This window comes from Phoca vitulina, unplaced genomic scaffold (assembly GCF_004348235.1).
Source record: "Phoca vitulina isolate PV1807 unplaced genomic scaffold, GSC_HSeal_1.0 scaffold20, whole genome shotgun sequence".
Lineage (NCBI taxonomy): Eukaryota > Metazoa > Chordata > Mammalia > Carnivora > Phocidae > Phoca > Phoca vitulina.
This window is the reverse complement of record NW_022589723.1, coordinates 33,166,832-33,190,443: the sequence shown is the minus strand read 5'-3', so window position 1 is coordinate 33,190,443 and position 23,612 is coordinate 33,166,832. Positions and strand designations below refer to the sequence as shown.

At 36.7% G+C, this 23,612-nt stretch overlaps 1 protein-coding gene across 2 annotated transcripts in view; it reads right to left on the bottom strand.

Annotated features, from left to right (window-relative positions):
* MAP2K5 (mitogen-activated protein kinase kinase 5) overlaps positions 1-23,612 on the bottom strand; it is a 246,870-nt gene that overhangs the window by 132,904 nt on the left and 90,354 nt on the right. For both annotated transcript variants that reach the window (XM_032417743.1, XM_032417744.1), the window contains exons 11-14: positions 19,369-19,437; positions 19,189-19,270; positions 9,513-9,574; positions 4,228-4,276 (exon numbers count right to left, since the gene is read on the bottom strand). In XM_032417743.1, the coding sequence (XP_032273634.1) occupies positions 4,228-4,276; positions 9,513-9,574; positions 19,189-19,270; positions 19,369-19,437 (262 nt within the window). The remainder of the gene's footprint in view (positions 1-4,227; positions 4,277-9,512; positions 9,575-19,188; positions 19,271-19,368; positions 19,438-23,612) is intronic.

Below are 23,612 nucleotides of genomic sequence, written 5' to 3'. Positions count from 1 at the left end.
CTCAGGGAAAGAGAGAGCAGTTACTGCCAGGGCATTCTCACATCTTCCAAAGAAATGGCACAGGTGTTAATCTTGTATTTATGTTTGATGTGGGTAATGATGGCTATGGCTGGAGCTGCAGGTTTATTAATATGCAGGGCTCTCACCTCATTAGTGGCGATGTATGTTTTGAAGTTAAGCTGCAATGTTTGCTGTAATGTCAAATCTGGTCTGCCAGACTTTTTCACTGTTCATTTTCTTTGTTTTTACCCAGTCAGTACATGCTATGCTTACAGGGCTCACACATGTGCTATTTAATAAAGACAATTTTCCACAGTAGTTAATCCTGGTGGAACTTTCAAACATTTTTAATAATTATGTCCTCATGTGATACCACATGTCTATCTTAGAGAAAAGGTTTTCATAATTTTTGACCCGGTAATGCAAAGAATAATAAACTCTCTTCCTGGCTTAATCTGGAAGTGATATGTGCTTAAACTGGATAAAGTGATTAATGCATAGTTATTATATAATAAAAACTTGTGCTCATCATTAGCATTTGGTAGTTAATGAAGTACTTGCATATATATCTCAACCAAATCTTTACAAGAACAAAATAAACAACAGTAAAACCTTATTGATGGGGCACCTGTCTGGTTCAGTTGGTTAAGTGTCTGCCTTTGGCTCAGGTCATGATCTCAGGGTCCTGGGACTGAGTCCCACACTGGGCTCCCCACTCAGCGTGAAGTCTGCTTGTCCTTCTCTCTCTCCTCTGCCCCCCCCATGCTCTCTCTCTCTCTCTCAAATAAAATCTTAAAAAAATAAAATTTTAAAACCACATATATATTATTGAATATAATATTTGATAATCCATTATGAACAGTAACTGTTATACTTTAATTCATAAAAAAAATGTCCACTGGACATAATACATATCAAAGGAACAAACCTGTGCCAGACTAACAAGCCTCGTGGGATGGGTGGTCTCACTGCGCTGCTCAGAGTTCGTTCCACTCTATGGTCCTCACTGAATATGCGCTGCAGGAAAGACTCTTAATTTTTACCAGCTTGTCTGGAAGTCATTAACTGTGTTTTATAAATTCCAAAAGATACTATTTATGCATTTATGTCTTACGGCTAAAAATCCAGGACCACAGTATTCCAAGGAAGCCATTTAAATGTGAGAAATAGTATTTTTCTCTTCTCATTAGGTAACTGAATGCATCTCCGTTTCTTCATCTTTTAAAATTTGTGTTCATAAGTACAAGATCCTGGCTCTAGGGGCAACATTTGTAGGGAAAGAAATGATGATTGAAGAACACAGGTACTTAGACTAAGACAAAGGAGAAAGAAACTTAGATCACTCATGAGCATTTCTCTGCACCATCCTGTTTACTCTGTTCTCACAGTACCTGTAGCGCCCCCCCAAACCCCGCCCCTATCCCCGCAGAAGGACCACTGCCTTTGATTTGACAATGTGACACATATTCAGCTAGAATTCCCATCATCGTTCATTTAGAGAAAGTAAAAATGAGTACATGGGCTTTTAAGAAGGTACAGCAATAAGCCTATATAGCAAAAGTGTATAAACAAGTATATTACCTATTTAATTGCCTTAGCTGAACTTGGAAGCTCTGATCTTTAATTGCCTGATTGAACTGATCTAAAAAGCTATAATTTTTTAATCAGGGAGAAAATTAAATAGCTTTTTGGTAAATAAAAAGGCATCTTTAATCTTATTTTTATGGAATCCAAGTTATTAAATATGGACAAAACCTCTAAAATATTAAGTTAACAACTACTCAATCTAGAGTAAATTTCTCATTACAATGCTTCACAAAAGTCTTCAGGGACACCTGGCTTCTTCCACTCTTCAAATAAAAACACATGCTTTTAAATCCAGAAGGTAAAAGTTTCCATGAATAACCAGGAAACTCTAAAGCTAAGCATATAAATATATTTAATGAGGTGTATTACCACAGCATATTATTTCTTTAGTCGAATACTCATAATTACTGGGGAATAATTGTTCACCTGCACTATAATTCATTAGTCTTTCCGTCTAGACAGATGCAGATGCACATTGACTCACTGGTATTTATTTAAAACCCAAATCCCTTGGGAGGGTTTGTTCTACCACTATCCCCACTCAGCCCCTCACAGATATCTTCCCTTAACTAGGAGCATTTTACAGTGGGTGATGCTTTAGGAATTCAGCTGGCCAGCAAAGACTGAGAAGAGAAGTACAAGCTCAGGATTCCTTTTTGAAACTTTATGTCCTCAATCAGGAAAGCCACTAAGGCCACCAAGGTATGTGAAGCAATCTCTTAAGGAACAGTGTATGAGGATATCTGAAATGTTAGTAAAAGGAAGGGATGCAATTGTATAGAAAGTGAAGGCTTCAGCAGTAACCGACCAAAGAACGTTTTCTTAGCTCAAGCTGCATCCAGAGCTGGGGAGGACCTACTCGCCTCTGAGAGGCTCTGGTCGACCACACTTGCCCACAGTGATTACAGATGGTTGTTCTGGGAATCTGACGTACACCTTGTACTTTATTTTTAGATCCCAGGCATAAATCCACTTGAAACATGTATATCAAGATCCCATTTCAAAGAAAAATTCAATTTTTTCTCCAAAACGAAGAGTAAGACTAAAACCAATGATTGCAAAGAAGAAAAAATAAAAACAACCGCAGAATAACTAAACAATATTTCCCTATCCACTATGGTTTTAAGTGCTTCTAAGATTGCTCACAGAAAGTTATGACTAGGGAGAATTCACTATAAGCCAGAAGTATGCTGTATGCCCAGAGTATAGGATGATCCTAAGGATCACTTTAATAGTAACATTTGCATTTCCATGGCAAGGTCCTTTTAATGAAGGCTTTGCTATTGAGAATTGATGTCTTCCTTGAGTTCCTTTGTCAAAAGGATAGCAGAAGTCCATAAAAATCAATAAAATGACAAGAACTGACCACTGTGTTAACTCCTATTAAAATGGCCATTACCACTTCATGGGTTGGTGAGTGTGGGGAGGTAGGAGTACAGGGAAGAGAAGCAATATAGGTCATATTATGTTAAATACCATTCTCTCTTTAAAAAAAAAAGACAAAGAAAAAGAAAAAAAAAAGAAATACCATTCTCTCTTAACCTTGGTCGTGAAAATGCTCCATTCTTTTCTCACCCACCAGATGCGTTCACATGATGACTTCTTCCCAGGAAGAGTAACACTAACACAACTCAGCTCACTCCCCCTATGTCTACATTTTGCACCAACTATACTCTAGAAATAGACTGGACGGGCTTTAAGGGAAAATTTGGTTCCTGATTCCATTTAATCCGCATAAACACCTTCAAGAACTGCGAGTTTTACTTGCCAAAGTCTACACCTCCTCTTCAAAAGAGGACGAGGGATTTAAGAAGAAATCTGAAATCACTAGGATATTAAAACCACACAACAAAAAACAACCCCTAGGGACCAATGTGATACTACAGTTGAAGGCATCAGTTGTTTACTTGCTCTCTCAAAGCTTATACCTTTTTTAAAAAAAACTTTCCTTTAATCACATCCAGTGTGTATGTTGTTGCATTCCCCAAATGTGCATAAAGTGGGGCTGAGCAGATGTGTTAAAATCAAACAGTACTGTTAGTAATAGGAGGCCCTGAAGTTACTTTGCTATAGTCTGTTTCTCATTTAATAATTTGCTCCAAATGAATTCATGCATTTTGGGAACACGGAAAAATTCAAAGGGAGGTTCCTTTCACAACATTCAAGTTACCTGATTATTCTTCTCCTGTGTTCTGTTAATAGACTGGGAGACTAATTTTTGATGCATTCACCAACTCCTTATTTAAAGCTTTACTTTCAAGGTATGTGAAGCAATCTTTTAAGGACCAGTGTATGGTGATATCTGAAGCATTAATAAGGGATGCAATTGTATAAAAAGTGAAGGCTTTGCAGTAATTAGAGTTAAGGATTAAAAATCAGATCCTGTCATTTTCAAATACTATGAAATACCTTTTTACATGTTTGGTAAATATCCACAAAAATACCATGCCTATAATCTAAATCAGAGCAGCTGAAGGAGAAAATAAGCAAAACATTTATAAAGCAGGCATCTTTTTGACTACCAAATATATCAGCTGGCTTAAATATCAGATTGTTTATTTTATCTAAAAAGCAAGGTATCTGGAGAGCTCCCCACCCAACCTCACAAATTAATTCAGAGCTCATAAGCACAGTACATACCTCTATGTAAAATCTTTAAACTCCACAAATAGGTAAGGCCTTTAACAACCTAAATTTAAGAAAGAGAAACAGTCCAATGATGATTTTTTATCAGAAATTTTCCACATTTAAACATATAATCATTATCAACCATAATTCTTCCTTTAAAACTCTGAAAACCAATAAGCGTTTATTACACATCTCCCATTTCTGTGCCAGGCTCTTTGAGGATGCCAAATGTGTAAACTACAGCCCTCCTTCCTTTAATGGGCTTACAATGTTCTGAAGATAAGGCACGATGAATGAAAAAAAGGAAGGTATGTGCATGTAACATGACCTGGAAGTACATCTACTAAGTTCTCAGTGGTGGTGTGGGCAGGGAGGAAAGGCTTTCCCTTCTTATAGTTCTGTATGTGGATTTTTTTTTTTAAGTCATGACATTTGTGACTAAGGAAAGACATTTTTTAAAAGCTAACTAATGAAGACAATGGGTGGAACAGAGATTGCTTTTCCTGCCCATAATCAGGAAGGCTTTACCAAAGTGATGAGCTCTAAGTAACAGATTCAACTGATGTGAAGGAAAGAGAAGAAAGTGTTCAGGACAAGGTAAAAATATACTGTCCAAGTGCTGGGGCCATATACTCTTCAAAAGATCAAGGTCAGGAAAGACAAAGAAATGCTGAGAGACTGCTCTGGGTTAACAGAGACCAGAGACATGACAACTAAATACAATGTATAATCCTAGACTGGATGCTGGACCAGAAATGTTTATTCTTTTGGTCTAGAAAGGGTACTACTGGACAATTGGCAAAATCTAAGTTAGGACTGCTGATTAGATAGCAGTACTGTACCAATCAATGCTAATTTCCTGATTTTGATCAGTATATAGCAATGATGTGAGAGAATGTCCTTGTTCTTAGGAAATATACACCTGAAGTATTTAGGGATAAAGGGCCATTGATGTCTGCAACGTACTCTCAAATGTTTCAGGAAAAAAAACACATACCAAATGTCGTTAACTGTTAACAACTGGGGAATCTGGAGGAAGCATCTTTCAACTTTTCTGTAAGTTTAAAATAATTTTTAAAAAATATTTCCAAAAAATGTTTTAAATGATATTGAGGTAGGAAAGATCAAAGTATATCAAGATGAGCAGCCTCACAAGCCAAGCTGGTGGATGCAGGCATATGTATGGAGTCATGTAACAAACACTGAAAGCGCAGGTCAAAAAAATAAAGGGAGAAAATACAAACATTCGAATTAGAATGGATTTTTGATTAAACAGCCTGTGTTAAGAATAATCAGTCAAATAAGATTCTGAAAAAAAGATGTTTCTAAGACCCTAAGTACATGGGTTACAAGTGCTGCCTTCTATGTGAGAAGTTTAATCACTAAACACTTTAACAATCTTTACATAGAAATGGTTGCAAAAGGGGATGCACATGTTTTTATTCATACCCACTGACGCTGTATGCACATGACTGTGAACTTGCCAATTTCAAGGTTGACTACTCATAATTATGTATCAGATACAATGAATGAACCACTATCACTCAAAATTTACTTCCAGAATTTAAAAGTACCCACCATTACAGAAAATTTTAGATGAGTCAGGACTATAAAAACAAGGAAACCTGCCATTATGAGGAATAACTGAGTGATTTACATATTTATTTTGGAAAATGATGAAAAGAAGGTTGGGGCTAAATCTGGAAGGATTTTAGTTGATCAATTAAGACTAAGAGCAATACTAAAAAGAGAAACGCAAAGGGAGAAAACCAATTTCCAAATACTAAAGATTTAGAAGAAGGTAAAATCTATATCAATTAATGCTGAGCAGAGATTAACATATTTTAATTCTTTTCTTAGAGGGGGATGTACTCCTGAAAGATTTGCTAGCAAGGTATGATCATTTCCACAGTAAGCTTATATGTTTTAAGAGAAGAGAATACGTTTTTATAGCAAATTATTTTTTCTAGGATTTGGAATAAGTGGCATTACAATAAAACACATATGTTCTGGACAGTAAGATAGTAAAAAAAACAAAAAGAAAAGAAAAAATCAAACTAGTAATAATGATAACCAACAGAGGAAGGAAACAGGCAAAAATATTGCCTTAAAAATCAATAATGAAAACAATTTTCTCTTTGGGTAGTAGGATGAGGCCATCTTATTTAGCATGGAAGTAATCACCTCTGAGTTCTGAAATTAGGGTTAAACTTCTCAATTTATAACCTTACTTGCATATTATAAAACCTTCCCATTAAAGATGGTTCACCACTAAAAATTGGTCCCACGAAAAATGAATAACCAGAAAACACACAAGGGGAAGGCAATCCATATATTCAGATTATCAGGCAGGAAAAAAAGTAAAACAAATACTGATTTTGTAATACTTACTAAAATTACAAATCTTATTAGAGCTTCAAAAAGAATGTACGGTTCTTCCAACTTTGTCAAAATAATTATGTTTTCCTTTAGAAGCATATAAAAAGCAGTATACAAGGATCCAGAAATCTGTCCATTGAAACTCTAGAGGGTATTATTGGTATTCAGTAGGCTAGGTTTCACAACAATGACTTGACAAAGCCTTGACACTGAAAGTACTTGTATCTGCTGTCAATCACTCACTCCTTGACATGTCAAGTGCACATCCTTTCAGGGACAACTTCAATCAACATTAGCACTCAAAATACAGCACACACTGTCACTGCTTCAGAACTGAGAGGAAAAACAAAACGTGCAAGGATGGCAGGGAATGGCAGGAAGGCATTCCTCTTTCTAGGAGACCACATTCAAATGGAAAGTGGATAAAAATCACTGAGCAAGTTGAAAGGCTGAAATCAGCCAGTTTATGTGAATAATTTTTTTTCCTGGGAAAATATTCTCTTGCCATATATCCTATGAGAGAAAATTCAAACAACACATCATATAAGCTGACAGGGGTCCATCCTGTAACGAACCTTGAATCTTTGGACGTCAACAGCATGCCAGGTTATTAGAACCTGGGATATAAAGCTAATTGGGGGGAGGAAGAGATGCCTAGATGTCGTTCTATGACATGAAAGGAATCTGAAGCAACTGTATGTGTCACTCCACTCCTTTCTCATATACTTCTCTTTTTTTTCTCTTTATTTTTTTCTCTTTAACCTTGTTCTCCTTTTCAGGCCTTCCTCTCCTTTTTTCTCATTCTCTTAGGAAAACAGAGTGAAAGAGCATGGGGCTTGGGGTAAAACAGCGCTGGGTTCAAATCTTTACTGATTAGTTATAGATAACTTCAATTTTTCTAAACCTCATCTTGCACATGTATAAAATATGATCAATAACCTACAGTCTACAGAGTTTGCTATAAAGATTAAATGACATAATATTTATACATAAAACACTTCATCAACATTGGCACAACGAGGTAGTCAATATACACCTATTTCTCTCCTCTCTCCTCTGATTCTGTTGCTTCTGACGTGGCAAAGAGCACCCACATGCTTTTCGGCCTCACGGAGGGAACTCAAGGGAACAATGTTGATCTGTCTTCAGAACAGTAGAGGAGAGATGACCTACAAACATCAATTTGCTAGTCTAATTTTGATTGGGGGAATCCTTCCACTCGTGTTTGTCAGCTGCAACAAAGACTTATCCAAGTTTGTAATCTAATCAAATTACATTAAAAAAATACGCTTTGGAAGCATTATATAAGCTTAGGCCCCAGCAGAGTTTATAAAAAGTGGCAGGTGAAGAGCAAAATTATCGAAACCATTTCTTTTACTCTGGCCACAGGCAGTTTTCATTACTATGACCTGATGAGCCATAAAAGCTAAAGAAATTGGACACATTTTAGCGGGGGGGAAACCCTAATTTTTAAAAAAATGTAAGGGCAAATGTAAATAATGCTTTGGGCTAGCACTTATTTTAAGTGCCTTTCACTAAAATAATTTTTGTCATATTTTTGATTAACCAATAGGTAACCTCGGTATTTGAAGCCCGATTATTATTATTATTTTTGCTGACTCCATTCACTTTGCAGGATTCTCACTCCAGTAGAATTGAAAAGACCAATGGCCTTGTGTGGATGCTCTACACAAGATGGAGGTAAGATTTATGAAGTCCAGGAAGAGCACACTTCTCTGACTGAAGGAGGCAGATTCCTATTTTAGCCAAGTTCAACACATAATTGAGTATATAGAACTCATATACTTTTCTTTTTCAATTGGTATTCTAGCCTTTTTTTGCCCTGTATTATACGTGTTATTAAACTTTAGAGCCAAGAACTGCCAAAAGCCACAAAGCATTCATTCCCCTCTGAGATTAAAAGAGGAAATGAAACATTTTTATTTTCATCTAAAATAGTGATTTAAGTACTCAAATTTCATACTAAACTAATCTACCTAAACATGTAGATTAGAAGCTACTTAGCAATAGCATCAGAAAAGAAAGTTCTCATCACCCTGGGCAGTTCACACTAATAATTAGAAAGAAAAAAGGAAAGCTGTGAATTACAATGAACTAAGACTAAATAAGTGTCCATGTTGGATTAAAGGATTTGAGTTGTCAGTTTGATGTATAATGAATGTGAAAAAGAGCCATTTAATTAAATGGTACATGGTATAATCGCTTTGTTCTGCATTAAACTGCTTAAGTTATCAGAGTGCCTTTAGTTTAGCAACTGTTTACTATTACACCACCCCATGACTTCTCTTAGACGCTGTTTAGCCTGCATTATTCCAAATTTCAAATCTGGGGCTTATATAGTAATGTTAGTCTAGTTGAAATATTTCATCAATTTATGTATGAATACAGAAAACAGGAAAACTGCTTTTAATCACAAAGGGAATAAATTCCTAGATATCGCTGGTAAAAAAATTAAAAACCACACCAAAAGTCTGCAGAAATCTTTAAGAATAAAGTAGTGTTTTCTTATAAATAGTTTTATTTTAATAATTTGGACTTTTCTAATCATAAGCCTATAACTACAAAATATTCCCCAAACAGCTTTCTTGTTGAAGAACCTGGAAATGTTACTGGTTAGCAAGTGTACTAGAGTCTCTGTAAACACATGAAAGCAGAATAGGTCACAGGTCACAGGCCCCATAAGCCTGAAGCATGTCATGTGACTATGTTGTTACTGTGGGTTGGTCTATGAAAAGAAGAAAATGCAAAAATGACAAAAGAAGAGAGTTGAGAAGGCCCTGGCAGTCAACAGGGATTGAAAAAAAAGAAAACAACATCATGAGGATATAAGGGGAACAGATTTGACTAGAAAGATTCAATCACCCCAATTTCATAAGGTTGAAGCCATATATACTCACTGCTATTGCAATTCTTCCAAGGACATGCTCTGGAATTTTTCTATATACATCCAAGGATCCCCCTGTAGAGACAGATATGTTGCATTATTATAAATAAAACTACCAGAACACTGCATTGGGCTCCTCCTCTGCGCATTCACTGTGAGAATATTTTTTTTCTTCTCTTCTTCTTACATTGTGCATTGGATATCTAAGGTCAAATTGGTTTTTAGTCCAATTTTACTTATGACATAACATCACACTACCAGATGAAGCATAACTAGATATTTCCATTTTATTTCCAAGTGTATTACATACATGTAAAAACTGAAAGAAACTAGTCAAGGGTAGGCCATGCCTCTCCACTTTATGTAAAATTAAATACATACACAAAACTAAAGATCAACAGGTCAACCACATTTAGGTATCTACCTTGTGTAACAGTTTTCTCAAATGTAAACCAGGATCTGTCTTAGAATTTTCAAATTAACTAAACAAAAGGCAGTGAATATAACGTCCAAAATACACATAAAAAACTAATAAAGTAAAATAGTAATATTAACATCTATCTAAATGAATGTTATCCTTCAAATTAAGACAAGAAATCAACCTATTCCAAAGATACTCGGTTCAAAATGGTTTGGATTTCATTTGTTTTAAAAATTCTCTTTGATACCACTTCAAAAACCACTTTATGAAGTAAAAAAGAAAAACCAATCTCCTTGTATCATAATATTTTTCACTAAAATGGTATTCACTAACATCCTTCATCTTTACTAAATCCAGCTTTTAGCAGTTCCAAAAACCAAAACCATTAGACTGTAAACAGAAGGACAGGGCCACATTGTTTACTGGTTTTAAGTTTTCATCAACCTAAAAATGGGCATAACTAGCAGACAGTAGTTATTTGATAAATATCTGTGAAATGAATCAACAGATAAACTAAAGTCCACGTGAACTTCACCAGATAGGTATAGTTGCTCTGAAAGCAGTTTCAAAACAAGGAACCACAGCAATAGTAACACTGCTGAAACTAATTGCACAGCTTTCCCAGGTAACTATTTTAAAGGAATCAATATTCACTTGGAAGTATAAATTTGGGTATGGTTGTCACATTTTTCAATCTCACACAAGTAATATAAGAATTTCAGAAAGATATGCAAAGAACCACTACTTCACTCATATTAACAATATAATTCTATGAGAGCTATAAAACAGTATGCAATAACCTTTCTTTGATTCAAGTTGAGGTGTAGTCTTTCCGTTCTTTTTTTTTTTTTAAGATTTTATTTATTTATTTCAGAGAGAGAGAGAGGGAACACAAGCAGGAGGAGGGGGAGAAGGAGAAGGAGACTCCCTGCTGAGCAAGAAGCCCGATGCGGGGCTCAATCCTAGGACCCCGGAATTATGACCTGAGCGGAAGGCAGAAGCTTAACTGATTGAGCCACCCAGGCGTCCCTAGTCTTTCAGTTCTATAAAGGAATTATCCAGGATATTTGAGAAATAATGTCCATTTCAATCAGAGGCTAAAAATTCATATTTAATTACTTTGCTACTAGATGATTTGTAAGTATGCCTCATATGATACTAAAATGGAGCATGTTGTTCTTTTGAAATGAAGGTAAGTGCATTTCACAAGTATGAATATTTTTATGTGTCAAGTTTTCCTAAAGCTGAACATCAGAAAAAAATTATTTTTCCTATAAAAACAAATGATATCTATTGCATACATATAAAGCTACTGACTTTGTATTTATCCTGTTTAACGCAGAAAAATCACTTCTTTAGGTAACTCTGACGTGTAGTTTCCAGATTCTTACAATAAGCTGGAAAACCACTAAATGGTACAACTTTATGCTTTGGCTCTGGGTGCTACCCGGAAGATAATGAAAAAAAGACACTTCTGCAATGAACTGAACCATCTTTATTTACTAAAATAGCACTTCTTTATAGATGCAATAAAAGTGAAAATACAGTAAGAAAACATTTCATGTTCTCATTGATCTTTCAAATGAATTGGCAATTGCAAGAATAGACAGTCAAGAAGATCAAGCTTTACATGCTGGTATTTGGAAGACTGACAAATGCAGTGTACTGGACCAATCCCTTGTGAAGTGAAGGGAAGCTTGAGTGGCTCAACAGTAGGAGGTGCAAATCCATTCACATACACTAGTAAGAAGTCCTGAGATTTTTTTTTTTTTACATAAGATGTAAATCAGGGTTTAATTAGCTAAACAGACAATCAATAGTCAATAAGCTAAATGGAAACGCCAAAGATTACATTACTACCCTTATTGGTAGAACAAGCCAAAAAATAATCTCATTTTGAGGTAGTTCACTGGTTTTTGCAAATATCCATTTGATTTCAGTTATATCCCACTCTCCTTAGCCACCCACATGAGTAAATCTTTATATACTGGCTTTGTGTCATCATCCTGTCCTTGACATAATCATTAGAGATAACTGTCAAAGGCAAAAAAAAAAAAAAAAAAAAGGATCTGGCAGATCCACTCAGAATCAAGAGTTCCTATTAAGCTTAAATACGTTCTCTTTGTGCGATTATATAATTCTTAGGCTAAAAACGAAAGATTTTCAGTTGAATCGGTACTGAGTTTTACTATCACTTCTATCTTACAGGCCTATCCCAAAAAGGCAATTCTTAGACTCATCAAGTCACCCAACATTAGTGCTAGAGGGACATTAAAGATCAGTCCAATGACTTTATTTGACAAATGGGAGAAACTGAGTCCCAGAAAGGTAAGTTTTCTAGTCATAGCCATGAGTCAGCTAATTGGTAGAGCTCAGGTAAGGTCTCATCAGCCTTTGAAGTCCCAGAACTGCAAACATTTAAAAGGTTTCCCCATAACATCATAGAGCTTAAGAATCACATGTGAACTTTTTTACAGTTTAATATAATGTGATATTACCATTACTCAGAGAGTTTAATCTTAGTTGAGACATTGGTATTCAAGGCATTTAGAAACTCATTTCTATGTTGCACAGTTGGTTTGAACCTTTTATTCATGATTCTAAGGGGACATCACTGGTTTGCTCTCTGTGACCTGTCATTTCTCTGTGTTCTCTGGCCTCAGACCACCTCTAGCCAGTCATTTCACTGCACACCACTATCCACCATAGGAACCAGGAGGAAGAGTGCTAAAAATAGATTAGCAAAAAACCCCATCTCAACTGCCAAACCATATACTTCTCTTGATGAATTAGGGCTATCATTTTCATGGAACTAAGCCAAAAGGATTCATGGCATAAGGTCTGTGCTTAACCTAATACGGGGCTAAAATATAGTGTCTTGCATGTAGGATAAACACAAATATGTAGTAAATGAACTTCTCAAGAAGCAACAATACTGTCATATTCATCCCAAAATTTTCCTTAAAATGGCCATGATTATTATCAATACTAATTAAAATCTGGAACTATAAGCAAAAATTTCAGAAGAAGCTCTTTTAGCTTCTGTTAGATGAAAAAATAAAGAACCCTTTCTTTCAAGTACTCAAGGGAGTACTTGATCCTCCCTTTCTTTCTCTACTACATGGGTTTTTGGGGAAAAAATGTTATTCCCAAGATGGCAATCCAAAACCATAGGCATATATTCTGAGATGCTATATTTGAGCATTTCTGAGGACATTGTTTTACTCAATGAGAAGGCATATCACGTCACTCCCTTATTTGAATCCTTCCAATGGCACCCTAATTCAGACTGATACACAACTTCCTTACATGGCCTACACAATCTAGCTTCTGCTTACTTCTCTGGCCCCTTGTCCAGCCCCAGGGCCTCTCATGGCTACTCACTAGTCACTCTGGCCTTCTTGAGGGGTCTTGATTATATCAAGTTTGCTCCCACCTTGATGCATTTATACTAGATACTATGTCTTCCTCGAAGATGTTCCCCATGACCTTCCCTGAGTGGTTCATTGACATTAAAGTCTCTGCTAAAATGTCACTCCCATAAAAAAGCCATCCTTGACCATCCTCTCTAGCTCCTCCTCTCCTATAGTCATCATCTGCCCTGCTTTATATTCTAATGAGACTTCTCCCTCTCAGAGAATGTACTGTGTGTTTCTTCTCAGCCTCCCGTTCTAGAATTTAAGTGCCATAATGACAGGAATTAAGTCCTATTCACTATTGTATTCCCAGGTTTAGAACAGTGTCTGAAGGAAAGTGCTCAATAAATATTTGGAAATAAAGGACTAATATGAGGTTAAAATAGTGAGAATCTACACTAAAGGAAGAGTACTAGGGTTGGGAGAAAGTTGTCAAGAAGTTTAACTGCAATGGGAAGGGAAGAGAAGAAATGATAGAGGGCGGTACATAGTTTTTGGTCCATATATTTTTGGGGTACATTTTGCTGTGTTATAGAGAAGGAAGATCCAAAAGAGAGAGGGTGACTGGTGGAGAGAAATCCACTGAGTGGATGCGCATGTGGAGGGACTGACCTCGTGCAGCCCTTCATGTGCAGGGAGGGTCAGGTGGGTGCACGTGTGGCTAAGCTGCAGGTGGAAGCACAAGGAAATGTGAGAGCTCACATCTGAAAGTCTACGTGATCTCTGAGGGAGAAAGGAGGAGGTCAGATCTGGGAAAGGGTAATAAAATTTTAGGATAGTTGATGTGGTAAATAACAGAAAGATGGGAACTGGAGAACAATCTGCAAAAAGTGGGAAATTTTAGTGTTCAGGGACTGATTAGCACGGAGTCAAGGGAAGCTGCCAAGGAGCAGTAAGAGAGGGGCTTTAGGCAGCTCAAGTCTAGAAAGCAGTCATCTCAAAAAAGACAGTTAAATATAGACTGTAAAGTGAATGTTTTAAGGTAAGGACTTAAAGTATTAAAAATATGTCATCTTTGGGGTGCCTGGGTAGCTCAGTCGGTTAAGTGTCTGACTCTTGGTTTTGGCTCAGGTCATGATCTCAGGGTCATGAGATCGAGCCCCACATAGGGCTCTGCGCTCATCCTGGAGTCTGCTGGAGATTATCTCTCTCCCTGTTCCTCTGCTCCTCTCCCTGCTCTCTCTCTCTCTCTCTTTCTCTAAAATAAATATATAAAATCTTTTAAGAAATAAAAGGGAGTCCTTCAGACTGAAGGAATTTCAGAGGAAAGTTACTAGACAGTAACTCAAATCCACACAAAGAAATATAGTACACTGGTAGAGGTTACTATATAGGTAAATACAAAAGACAAGATACATGTATTTTTTGTTTGTAAGTCTTTTTCTCCTATCTGATTTAAAAGAGAACTGCAGGAGCACCTGGGTGGCTCTGTCATTGGGCGTCTGCCTTTGGCTCAGGTCATGATCCCAGGGTCCTGGGATTGAGCCCCGCATCGGGCTCCCTGCTCAGCCTGGAGTCTGCTTCTCCCTCTCACCCTCCCCCTGCTTGTGCTCCCTCTCTTGCTGTGTCTCTCTGTCAAGTGAATAAAATCTTTTAAAAAAAATAAATAAATAAAAAAGAGAACTGCAAAAAACAGTAAGTATAAATCTGCATTAATAAGCATACAACTTATAAAGATGTAACTTACATGGCAATAACAGTATAAAGGAAAGAATGGAGCTATATAGAAGCAGTGTTTTTATATACTTGAAAAAAAGTTGATATCAATTTGAACTAAGTTGTTACAAGTTAAAATGTTAATAATAATCTCTAGGAAAACCAAAAATATAACTCAAAAAATATAGTAAAAGAAACCACAAGAGAATTTAAGCAATACATTAAAAAATATCTATTTAACATAAAATAAAGCAGTAATGGAGAAACAAAGGAACATAAAAGATGTAAGATGTAAAGAAAACAAGTAGTAAAATGGCAGATATGAATCCTACCTTGCTGGTAATTATATTAAAGATTTAGTTATTATTTGGGGGTGGCAGGGCAGAGGGAGAGGGAGAGAGAATCCCAAGCACACTCCACACTGAGCACAGAGTCTGACATGGGTCTCCATCTCATGACCCCAAGATCACGACCTGAGCCAAAACCAAGAGTCAGACATTTAACTGACTGCACCACCCAGGCACTGCTGGTAATTATATTAAATGTAAATGAATTAAATACTGACAGATTGGCAGAACAGATTAAAAAAATGACCCAACTCTATGTCTACAAGAGATGCACTTTAGATTCAAAGATTCAAATAGGTTGAAGGCCAAATAGCAAAAGATATAATAAGCAAATAAGAATCAACAGAGAGCTGGGATGACCACACTAATATTAGACAAAATAGACTTTTAGACAAATACAGTGACTAGAGACAAAAACATTTTACAATGATAGAAGAGTCAATCCATCGTGAAGATATAACAATTATAAACACATACGCACCTAACAACAGAATAACAAAATATGTAAGGGGACATCTTGGGGATTGGATTAGTCTCTTCTTTTGTTCATATATTTCTATAGTTCTTTTTAAGACTCTTTTCTTAAAGATTTATTTATTTATTTGAGAGAGAGAGAGAGCATGGGGGGGAGGGTCAAAGGGAGAGGGAGAGAATCTTAAGCAGACTCCCTCCTAAGCACAGAGCCTGACGTGGGGCTCAATCTCACAACCCTGAGATCATGAGCTGAGTTGAAATCAGGAATCGGATGGCTTAACCAACTGAGCCACCCAGGCGCCCGCATGATCATTTCAACAAACACAGAAAAACCACTTGACAAAATCTAATGCCTTTTCATGATAAAAATACTCAACAAACTTGGAAGAGAAGGGGACTTTGACAACCCAATAAAGGACATCTACTAAAAACCCACAACTAATACCACACTTAATAGTGAAAGACTAAAAGCTTTTCCTCTAAGATCAGGAGCAAAAGAAAGATGTCCGCCCTCACCACTTCTACCTGACACTGTACTGAAGGCTGTAGCCAGGGTAGTTAAGCAAGGAAGAGAAATAAAAAGCATCCAGATTGGAAAGAAGAAGTAAAACTACATCTATTTGCAGGTGCCATGATCTATATAGAAAACCCTAAGGAATCTACGAAAACCTATTAGGGTTAAGAAACAAGTTTAGCAAGGTAGCAGGATACAAGATCAATATACAAAACTCATTTATATTTCTATACACTAGCAATGAACAATTAAAAATGAAATTAAAAGTTCAATATATAATAGTATCAAAGAATATTTAGGAATAAGTTTAACAAAATAACTGCAAAACCTGAACACCGAAAACTATAAAACATCACTGAAAAAAATTAAAGAGGATCTAAATAAATGGAAAGACAGTCTGTGTTCATGGAGTGAAAGACTTAATATTGCTAAGTTGGCAGTACTCCCCAGATTGATCTACAGATTCACTGCAAGCTGTATCAAAATCCTATCTGGACCTTTTTTGGTGTGTGTGCAAATTTAGCAAGCTGATTATAAAATTCATATGAAAATGCAAAGGACCCAGGATGGCCAAAATCATCGAGAAAGAATAAAGTCAGAGTGCTCACACTTCTTAATTTAAAACTTACCACAAACCATCTAGAATAATAAAGTAAAAGCAAGCAAGTGCAGTCTGGTACTGCCACAAGGATGGGCAAATAGATCAATGGAATAGAATCAAAAGCCCAGAAATACATTTCACGGTCAATAAGTTTTTGACAAGAGTGCCAAGAAAATTCAATGGGAAAGAATAATCTTCTTAACAAATGGTGCTAGGACAACTGGATATTCACATGCAAAAGAATGGATTTGGACTCTATACCATATACAAAAGTAACTCAAAATGGATCAAAAACTTAAATGTAAGAGTGAAAATTATAAAGCTCTTAGAAGAAAACAGGTGTAAATTGTCAACAGTTTCTTACATATGACATCTAAAGCACAAACAACCAAAGAAAAAACAGATGAACTGAACTTCATCAAATTTTAAAACTTTTGTGCTTCAAAGGACACTATCAAGAAAATTAAAAGACAACTCACAGAATGGAAGAAAATATTTGCAAATCATACATCTGATAAGAGTCTAGTATCCAGAATATAAAAAGAATTCTTACAAACTCAACAATAAGAACACAAGTAACCCATGTAAAGATAGACAAAGGATTTGAATACACATTTCTCCAAGGAAGATATACAAATGGCCAATAAGCACATGGAAATACTGTCAACGTCATCAGTCATTAAGAAATCTAAATCAAAACTAAAGAGATACCATTTCTCACCAGGCTATAATAAAAAAAAACACACAGTAACAAGTGTTGGCAAAGATGTTGAGGATTTGGAACCCTCATACATTGCAGGTGTAAAGGCAAACTGGTGTGAAATAGAATGGAACAGTTTGGCAGTTCCTCAAAAAATTGCACATAGAGTTACCATATGACCCAGCAATTTAACTCCTAGATATAGACACTCAAGAGAACTGAAAACGTATGTCCACACAAAAACTTGTACACAAATGCACAGAGCAGCACTATTCATAACAGCCCAAAAGTGGAAACATCCCAAGTGCCCATTAACTAATGAATGAATGAAGAAATGTGGTATGTCCATGCAATGGATTATTATTTGGCCATAAAAAGGAATAAAGTACTGATACATGCTACAACATGGGTAAACCTTAAGAACATTATGCTAAGTATAAGAAGCCAGACACAAAGGCCACATACTGCATGATTCCGTTTACATAAAAAGTCAAAAATAAGGAAATCTAGAGACACAAAGTAGATTAGTTGTTGCCACAGATTAGTGGAATTAGGGAAGAGTGAGCGGCTGCTAAAGGCTAAGGAGTTTGTTTCTGGGGTGATTAAACATGTTTTGGAATTAGTGATGATGAGGTTGCACAACCTTGTGAATATACTCAAAACCACTGAATTGTATACATCAAAATGGTGAGTTTTTGGTGATTAAATATGCCATCTCAATAAATACATATTTTAATGAAACTGAATTTAGAACACATGATATACCTTATTATATTATCAAGGTACCAATGTTGGCTTATTAAAAAGTCTTGCAAGGCATGAACTAGTTGCTTTAGTAATATACTGAGAATCCCCCAGATGAACTAAGTATATTAAAAAAATGTTGAGTTTTAATGCGCTAGACATTGAAAAACTGATATGTAAAATCTAAAGATTGCTTTGATTTAAAATGGGTAAGTAACAATGATGACATCATTTCAGGGATAGGGTACCAAGCAATCTGCATTTTGCCAAAATATTCAGATCAAGAAAGAGTTAGCAACATAGAAATGAATGAAAAATACAGATGAAAGGAAAGGGCTAGAGTCCAAAGAAAACTAAACGCATCTTGGCTAAACAGCTGTGTTGAAAAACAATTTCTTATCTTGCAATTAAGAACCGATTTCTTTCTAAAAGACACAGGACATTGGGTTAATAGATTTCTTTAAAAGAAAATCTGTTTTGGCTATTGAAACATTAAAAGAACAGAACATCTGTTTTGCAAGTAAGGACAGATTGTATGGAAGAATCAAATATCAAACCACTGATTAGACCAGCATTTAATCTGTTCTATTTAAATTTTCAATAAAAGTAAATGAAATTACATTTTTGAAATTATACCTCAGCTATAAATATTTAACACCAGGAACCTCTAACACTGAGATGTTTAGAGTATAAAGGAGGTAATTATTAGTATATTTTAATTATTTTTAATTCTACTTGACATCTATATCAGAACCAGGTTTTAAAGTACTCTACCTCCCGAATCATTTTTAAAATATTATAATAGGGAAAACTCACCATCCATGAATTCTGTACATATTGAAATCCTGTTTTCTACGAAAAACGCACCATAAAACCCTATGATATATGATGAATCACACTGTAACAAAAATAAGACAAAGATAGTTAAAAACAAACAAACCTGCAAGCCAATACCGTAAGATGCTTTATGAGAAAAAATGACCAAGAAAAAATTACCTTATAAAGAATTTCCAATTCAGACATAATTTGCTTCTGAAGTTCCAGTGTAATATCTAGCAGTATGACCTAAATACAGAAAGGAATCAACATTTACACATATATTCACCTTTAAATTAAATATAGCTATACTCACTATGAAATATAAAAAGGAAAAAATATGGTGTTTCCTCTTTTCATTGCCCCCTTTTTCTCCTCTCCACTACTCTAACCCTCAGGAATACAAACTGTACCCACATCTGCCTAACCCTTTGTATTGGGGGAGGTGGTATAGAAGTGATTGATGGTACCAAGGAAAAAGCCAGGTCTCAAAGGTCAGTATTATTGGCTTTAAAAGTCAGTTAAGTTATAACACCCTTAATTTATATACCCTATTTTGGCCACATTGGTTATTTCCAGAAAAGGAAGAAAGGAATGACCCTGAAACCATTAAAAAAAAAAATTGTCTTGTAATTCAGACACTAGGTGATAAGCAGAGAGGATGATGAGTAAAAATGACATTTAAAGTAGGTTTTTTAGCTATGAGAGAAATATGGAGTTTTCAAAATACATCATCTTTTTATATTTTTCAAAGTCATGTTTCTTTGCTAATACTATAATAAAATGCTGGAGCTTGAAGGAGCCACAGAAATGATTTCATCTAATTCTCTTGATTTAAAGGAGGAAAGCAAGGTGCTGAGAAGCCACATAGCCTGGCAATGTCAAGGTCCCTCCCTGACTCCCAGATACCTCTTAGAATGTCCTGGTGGTTTATGGTTTTTCCTTAAAGCATCAACCACTGAGGAAGATTGGTAACATGGAAATGTAAAACAATTTACAAACTTACTTAGAATAAGTTCTAGTTTATTTCAAACACTTGTTTCTTAGGAAAGGAGACCGTCAACTGTTCAAATTTTACTTAACAGTTCAGTGAAGCCAATTCAAGGGAAATTGTTTTTACTTAAAAAAGACAGTGCTGTGGGGTGCCTGGGTGGCTCAGTCGTTAAGCGTCTGCCTTCGGCTCAGGTCATGATCCCAGAATCCTGGGATCAAGCCCCACATCGGGCTCCCTGCTTTGCTGGGAGCCTGCTTCTCCCTCTCCTTCCCACTTGTACTCTCTCACTGTCTCTCCTCTCTCTCTCTCTCAAATAAATAAATAAAATCTTAAAAAAAAAAAGTGCTGAGAATAAAATAGGTGAAAGATAATTTTTAAGATTTGTGGCAGTTTCTGACTCTAGACATTTCTAGATAAAAACTTAACATTCACGATTACCATGATAGTGCAGTTATACACCATGCCAACACTGAAACAGATTTTGTATTACAACCTCAGAATATATGCACTCACAGTGGGAAAAAAAACCCATAAATTATGAATTGCAAACTGCTGACAGAGCAAGGAAAGAAAAGGATAATTTTATTTATTTTTTTAAAGATTTTATTTATTTATTTGAGAGAGAGAGAATGAGAGACAGACAGCATGAGAGGGGTTAGGGTCAGAGGGAGAAGCAGACCCCCTGCCGAGCAGGGAGCCCGATGCGGGACTCGATCCAGGGACTCCAGGATCATGACCCGAGCCGAAGGCAGTCGCTTAACCAACTGAGCCACCCAGGCGCCCGAAAAGGATAATTTTAAAACACGTTTTATAGTACTGACATCCATTTGGGGGAGGGGAAAGTGAGGGGGGAAAAGGCATGGCCAGTTTCTATCAAGAGTTTTTGCTTTAGGGTTATTTATAAAAGCTCTCACTAAACTAGATTGTAAGTGTAATACAAAACTGCCGAGAAACATTTAAACATTTCTCTCGATCAATAGTCATTTGCCAACAATATTCACTTACATTTTTGTTCCTGTATAAAACTTAGTGAAAAAATAAATTCATCTAGTGTTGTTTCAATTCCATGCCATAAAATATCAGAACTATTCACACCACTATGTCAAGTGTAGGGACTCTTTCACCCCAAAAATCTACGAAAAGGAATGAACTTATTATTTATCTCAGAGCAGTGGTTCTCAACCCTAGCCGCATATTATTATTACTTTTATATAAAGGTATTTATATCAATACATGAGGGTACTTTAAACAAATCCTGGTGCACAGACCTTACCCCAGAAGAATGGAATCAATTGTGGGTTGGGCCCACGTCTTGATATTCTTAAAAAACGCTCCACCTGATATCTAACCCACAGTAAGGTTGAGAACCACTTATCTAAGTTTTCGAAAATGCCATTTATTCAGTACTCTGTATGACTACTAAGATATACTGCATCTCCAGGCCCCCAATCCAGAAATGGCAGGATTCCACATAGCCAACACCTTGCAATTAACCCCAAACTACTGGCTGTCAACATATCATTCCCTTGATAGAGAACCTTAATTAGGGGCACCTGGGTGGCTCAGTCGTTAAGCGTCTGCCTTCGGCTCAGGTCATGATCCCAGGGTCCTGGGATCGAGCCCCGCATCGGGCTCCCTGCTCTGCGGGAAGCCTGCTTCTCCCTCTCCCACTCCCCCTGCTTGTGTTCTCTCTCTCGCTGTCTCTCACTCTGTCAAAATAAATAAATAAAATCTTTCAAAAAAAAAAGAACTTTAATTAGGTGTCCATGGCCTAGCATAACATTAAAACTATAGCACAACATTCAAAGAATTCTTCCACAATCTAGTTACTCCAACTCCTTTTCCCACTGCTCCCCACTGCAAACCCAATTCTCATGTGAAGCCAGATGATATGAAAGGCAGCTATGCTCACCACCATACCACCAACTCAGACACTAGGTGCTTTGTACTGGTGATCCACACACAGGTCCTGTGCTTTCCCCACTTTCAGTCTTCGCTCTTGATGTTCCCTCCACTGGAGGTATGCTTCCTCACTCCACCCCACAGTTACTAATCATAAAACCTTTCTTATCTTTTGGACCCAGCTTGAATGACACCACCACCACCTCCATGAAGCCAGCCCCAAAGCCCTCTATCAGAATTTATCTCTAATTTTTTTTTTTAAAGATTTTATTTATTTGACAGAGAGAGAGACAGCGAGAGCAGGAACACAAGCAGGGGGAGTGGGAGAGGGAGAAGCAGGCTTCCTACAGAGCAGGGAGCCCGATGAGGGGCTCGATCCCAGGACCCTGGGATCATGACCCGAGCCGAAGGCAGATGCTTAACGACCGAGCCACCCAGGCGCCCCCAGAATTTATCTCTAGCTCTGGCCCTTGACAACGCCCCTTCTCACATTCCACCTTGGCATTCATGCCTATCTCCTAAAACCACAAGCCTAGAGAGTAAAGTGGTTGTAAGCCCCACGAAGGCAAGCACTGGGTCTTGGGCATCTTTCTCTGGTCCCCCTACCCCTACAGCCAGCACCCAGCACAGGGTCTTTCTTACAGCAGTGCCCATTAAGTGATGTGGGATTTAATTAAAGTGCTCCTTACAACCATAATCCTCTAAAGAAGAAGCTGTTTCTAGACAGGAAGGAGGTGGATTGCTTTATTTCTACAACTGAATTTAACATTGAAGACATAAACACCAAAATAAATAAAAGTGCCACACTGACCTAAAATGTAGCAAGTAATACTGTATTTGTGGGGCCAATCCACTGCATTCTAGTGGGTCTTGATCATTCCCGGTATTTGTTATGGGCCAGAATAGCGGAGATTCCATAATGGTGCAAAAGTGAACAAAGTAATTTCTGGAACTTAAGAGGGAAAGTAAAATTCACCTTAAAATAACTCTACTGAAATGCTCTTCTATTTTCTGGGAGACTTGGCACTCTAGGTAGAAGGTTAATTCTCCTTCCCTTGGGCATTCCTGGGAGTGAGCTTTTAAACTGCTAAAAATAAGTCTAATTCCTTATTTGAAAGCAATGGAAAAAAGCATGGCAAATTCTAATTTTCTTTTTAAAGTACAAGGAAAGTATGGACTCCCTGAGTCTTCATTATTATTGTGATTTTTTTTTTCCTCCTTAGGAAAAGCTCAATTTTTCAAACTGGAAAGGATCTGCACATGAAGCATTTCAGGAAGAAAGGGTTAAGTGAGAAACTGAAATACCTGGGTGCATTTCTGCTGCTCTCCACTACACCTCCAGGACAAATAAGGATGAGTTGTCAAGTTAAATATAAGCAGTCAAGTGACTGAATTATAATTTACTCTGTGCTCAATTTAAATTAGTGTGAGGCTATTAAAATATACAGTATAAATACGGCAATTCATCACAAGCTGTCATGGATGACTTCATTTATTTGCTGGAGTGGCATACACTCCACTAAAGGGA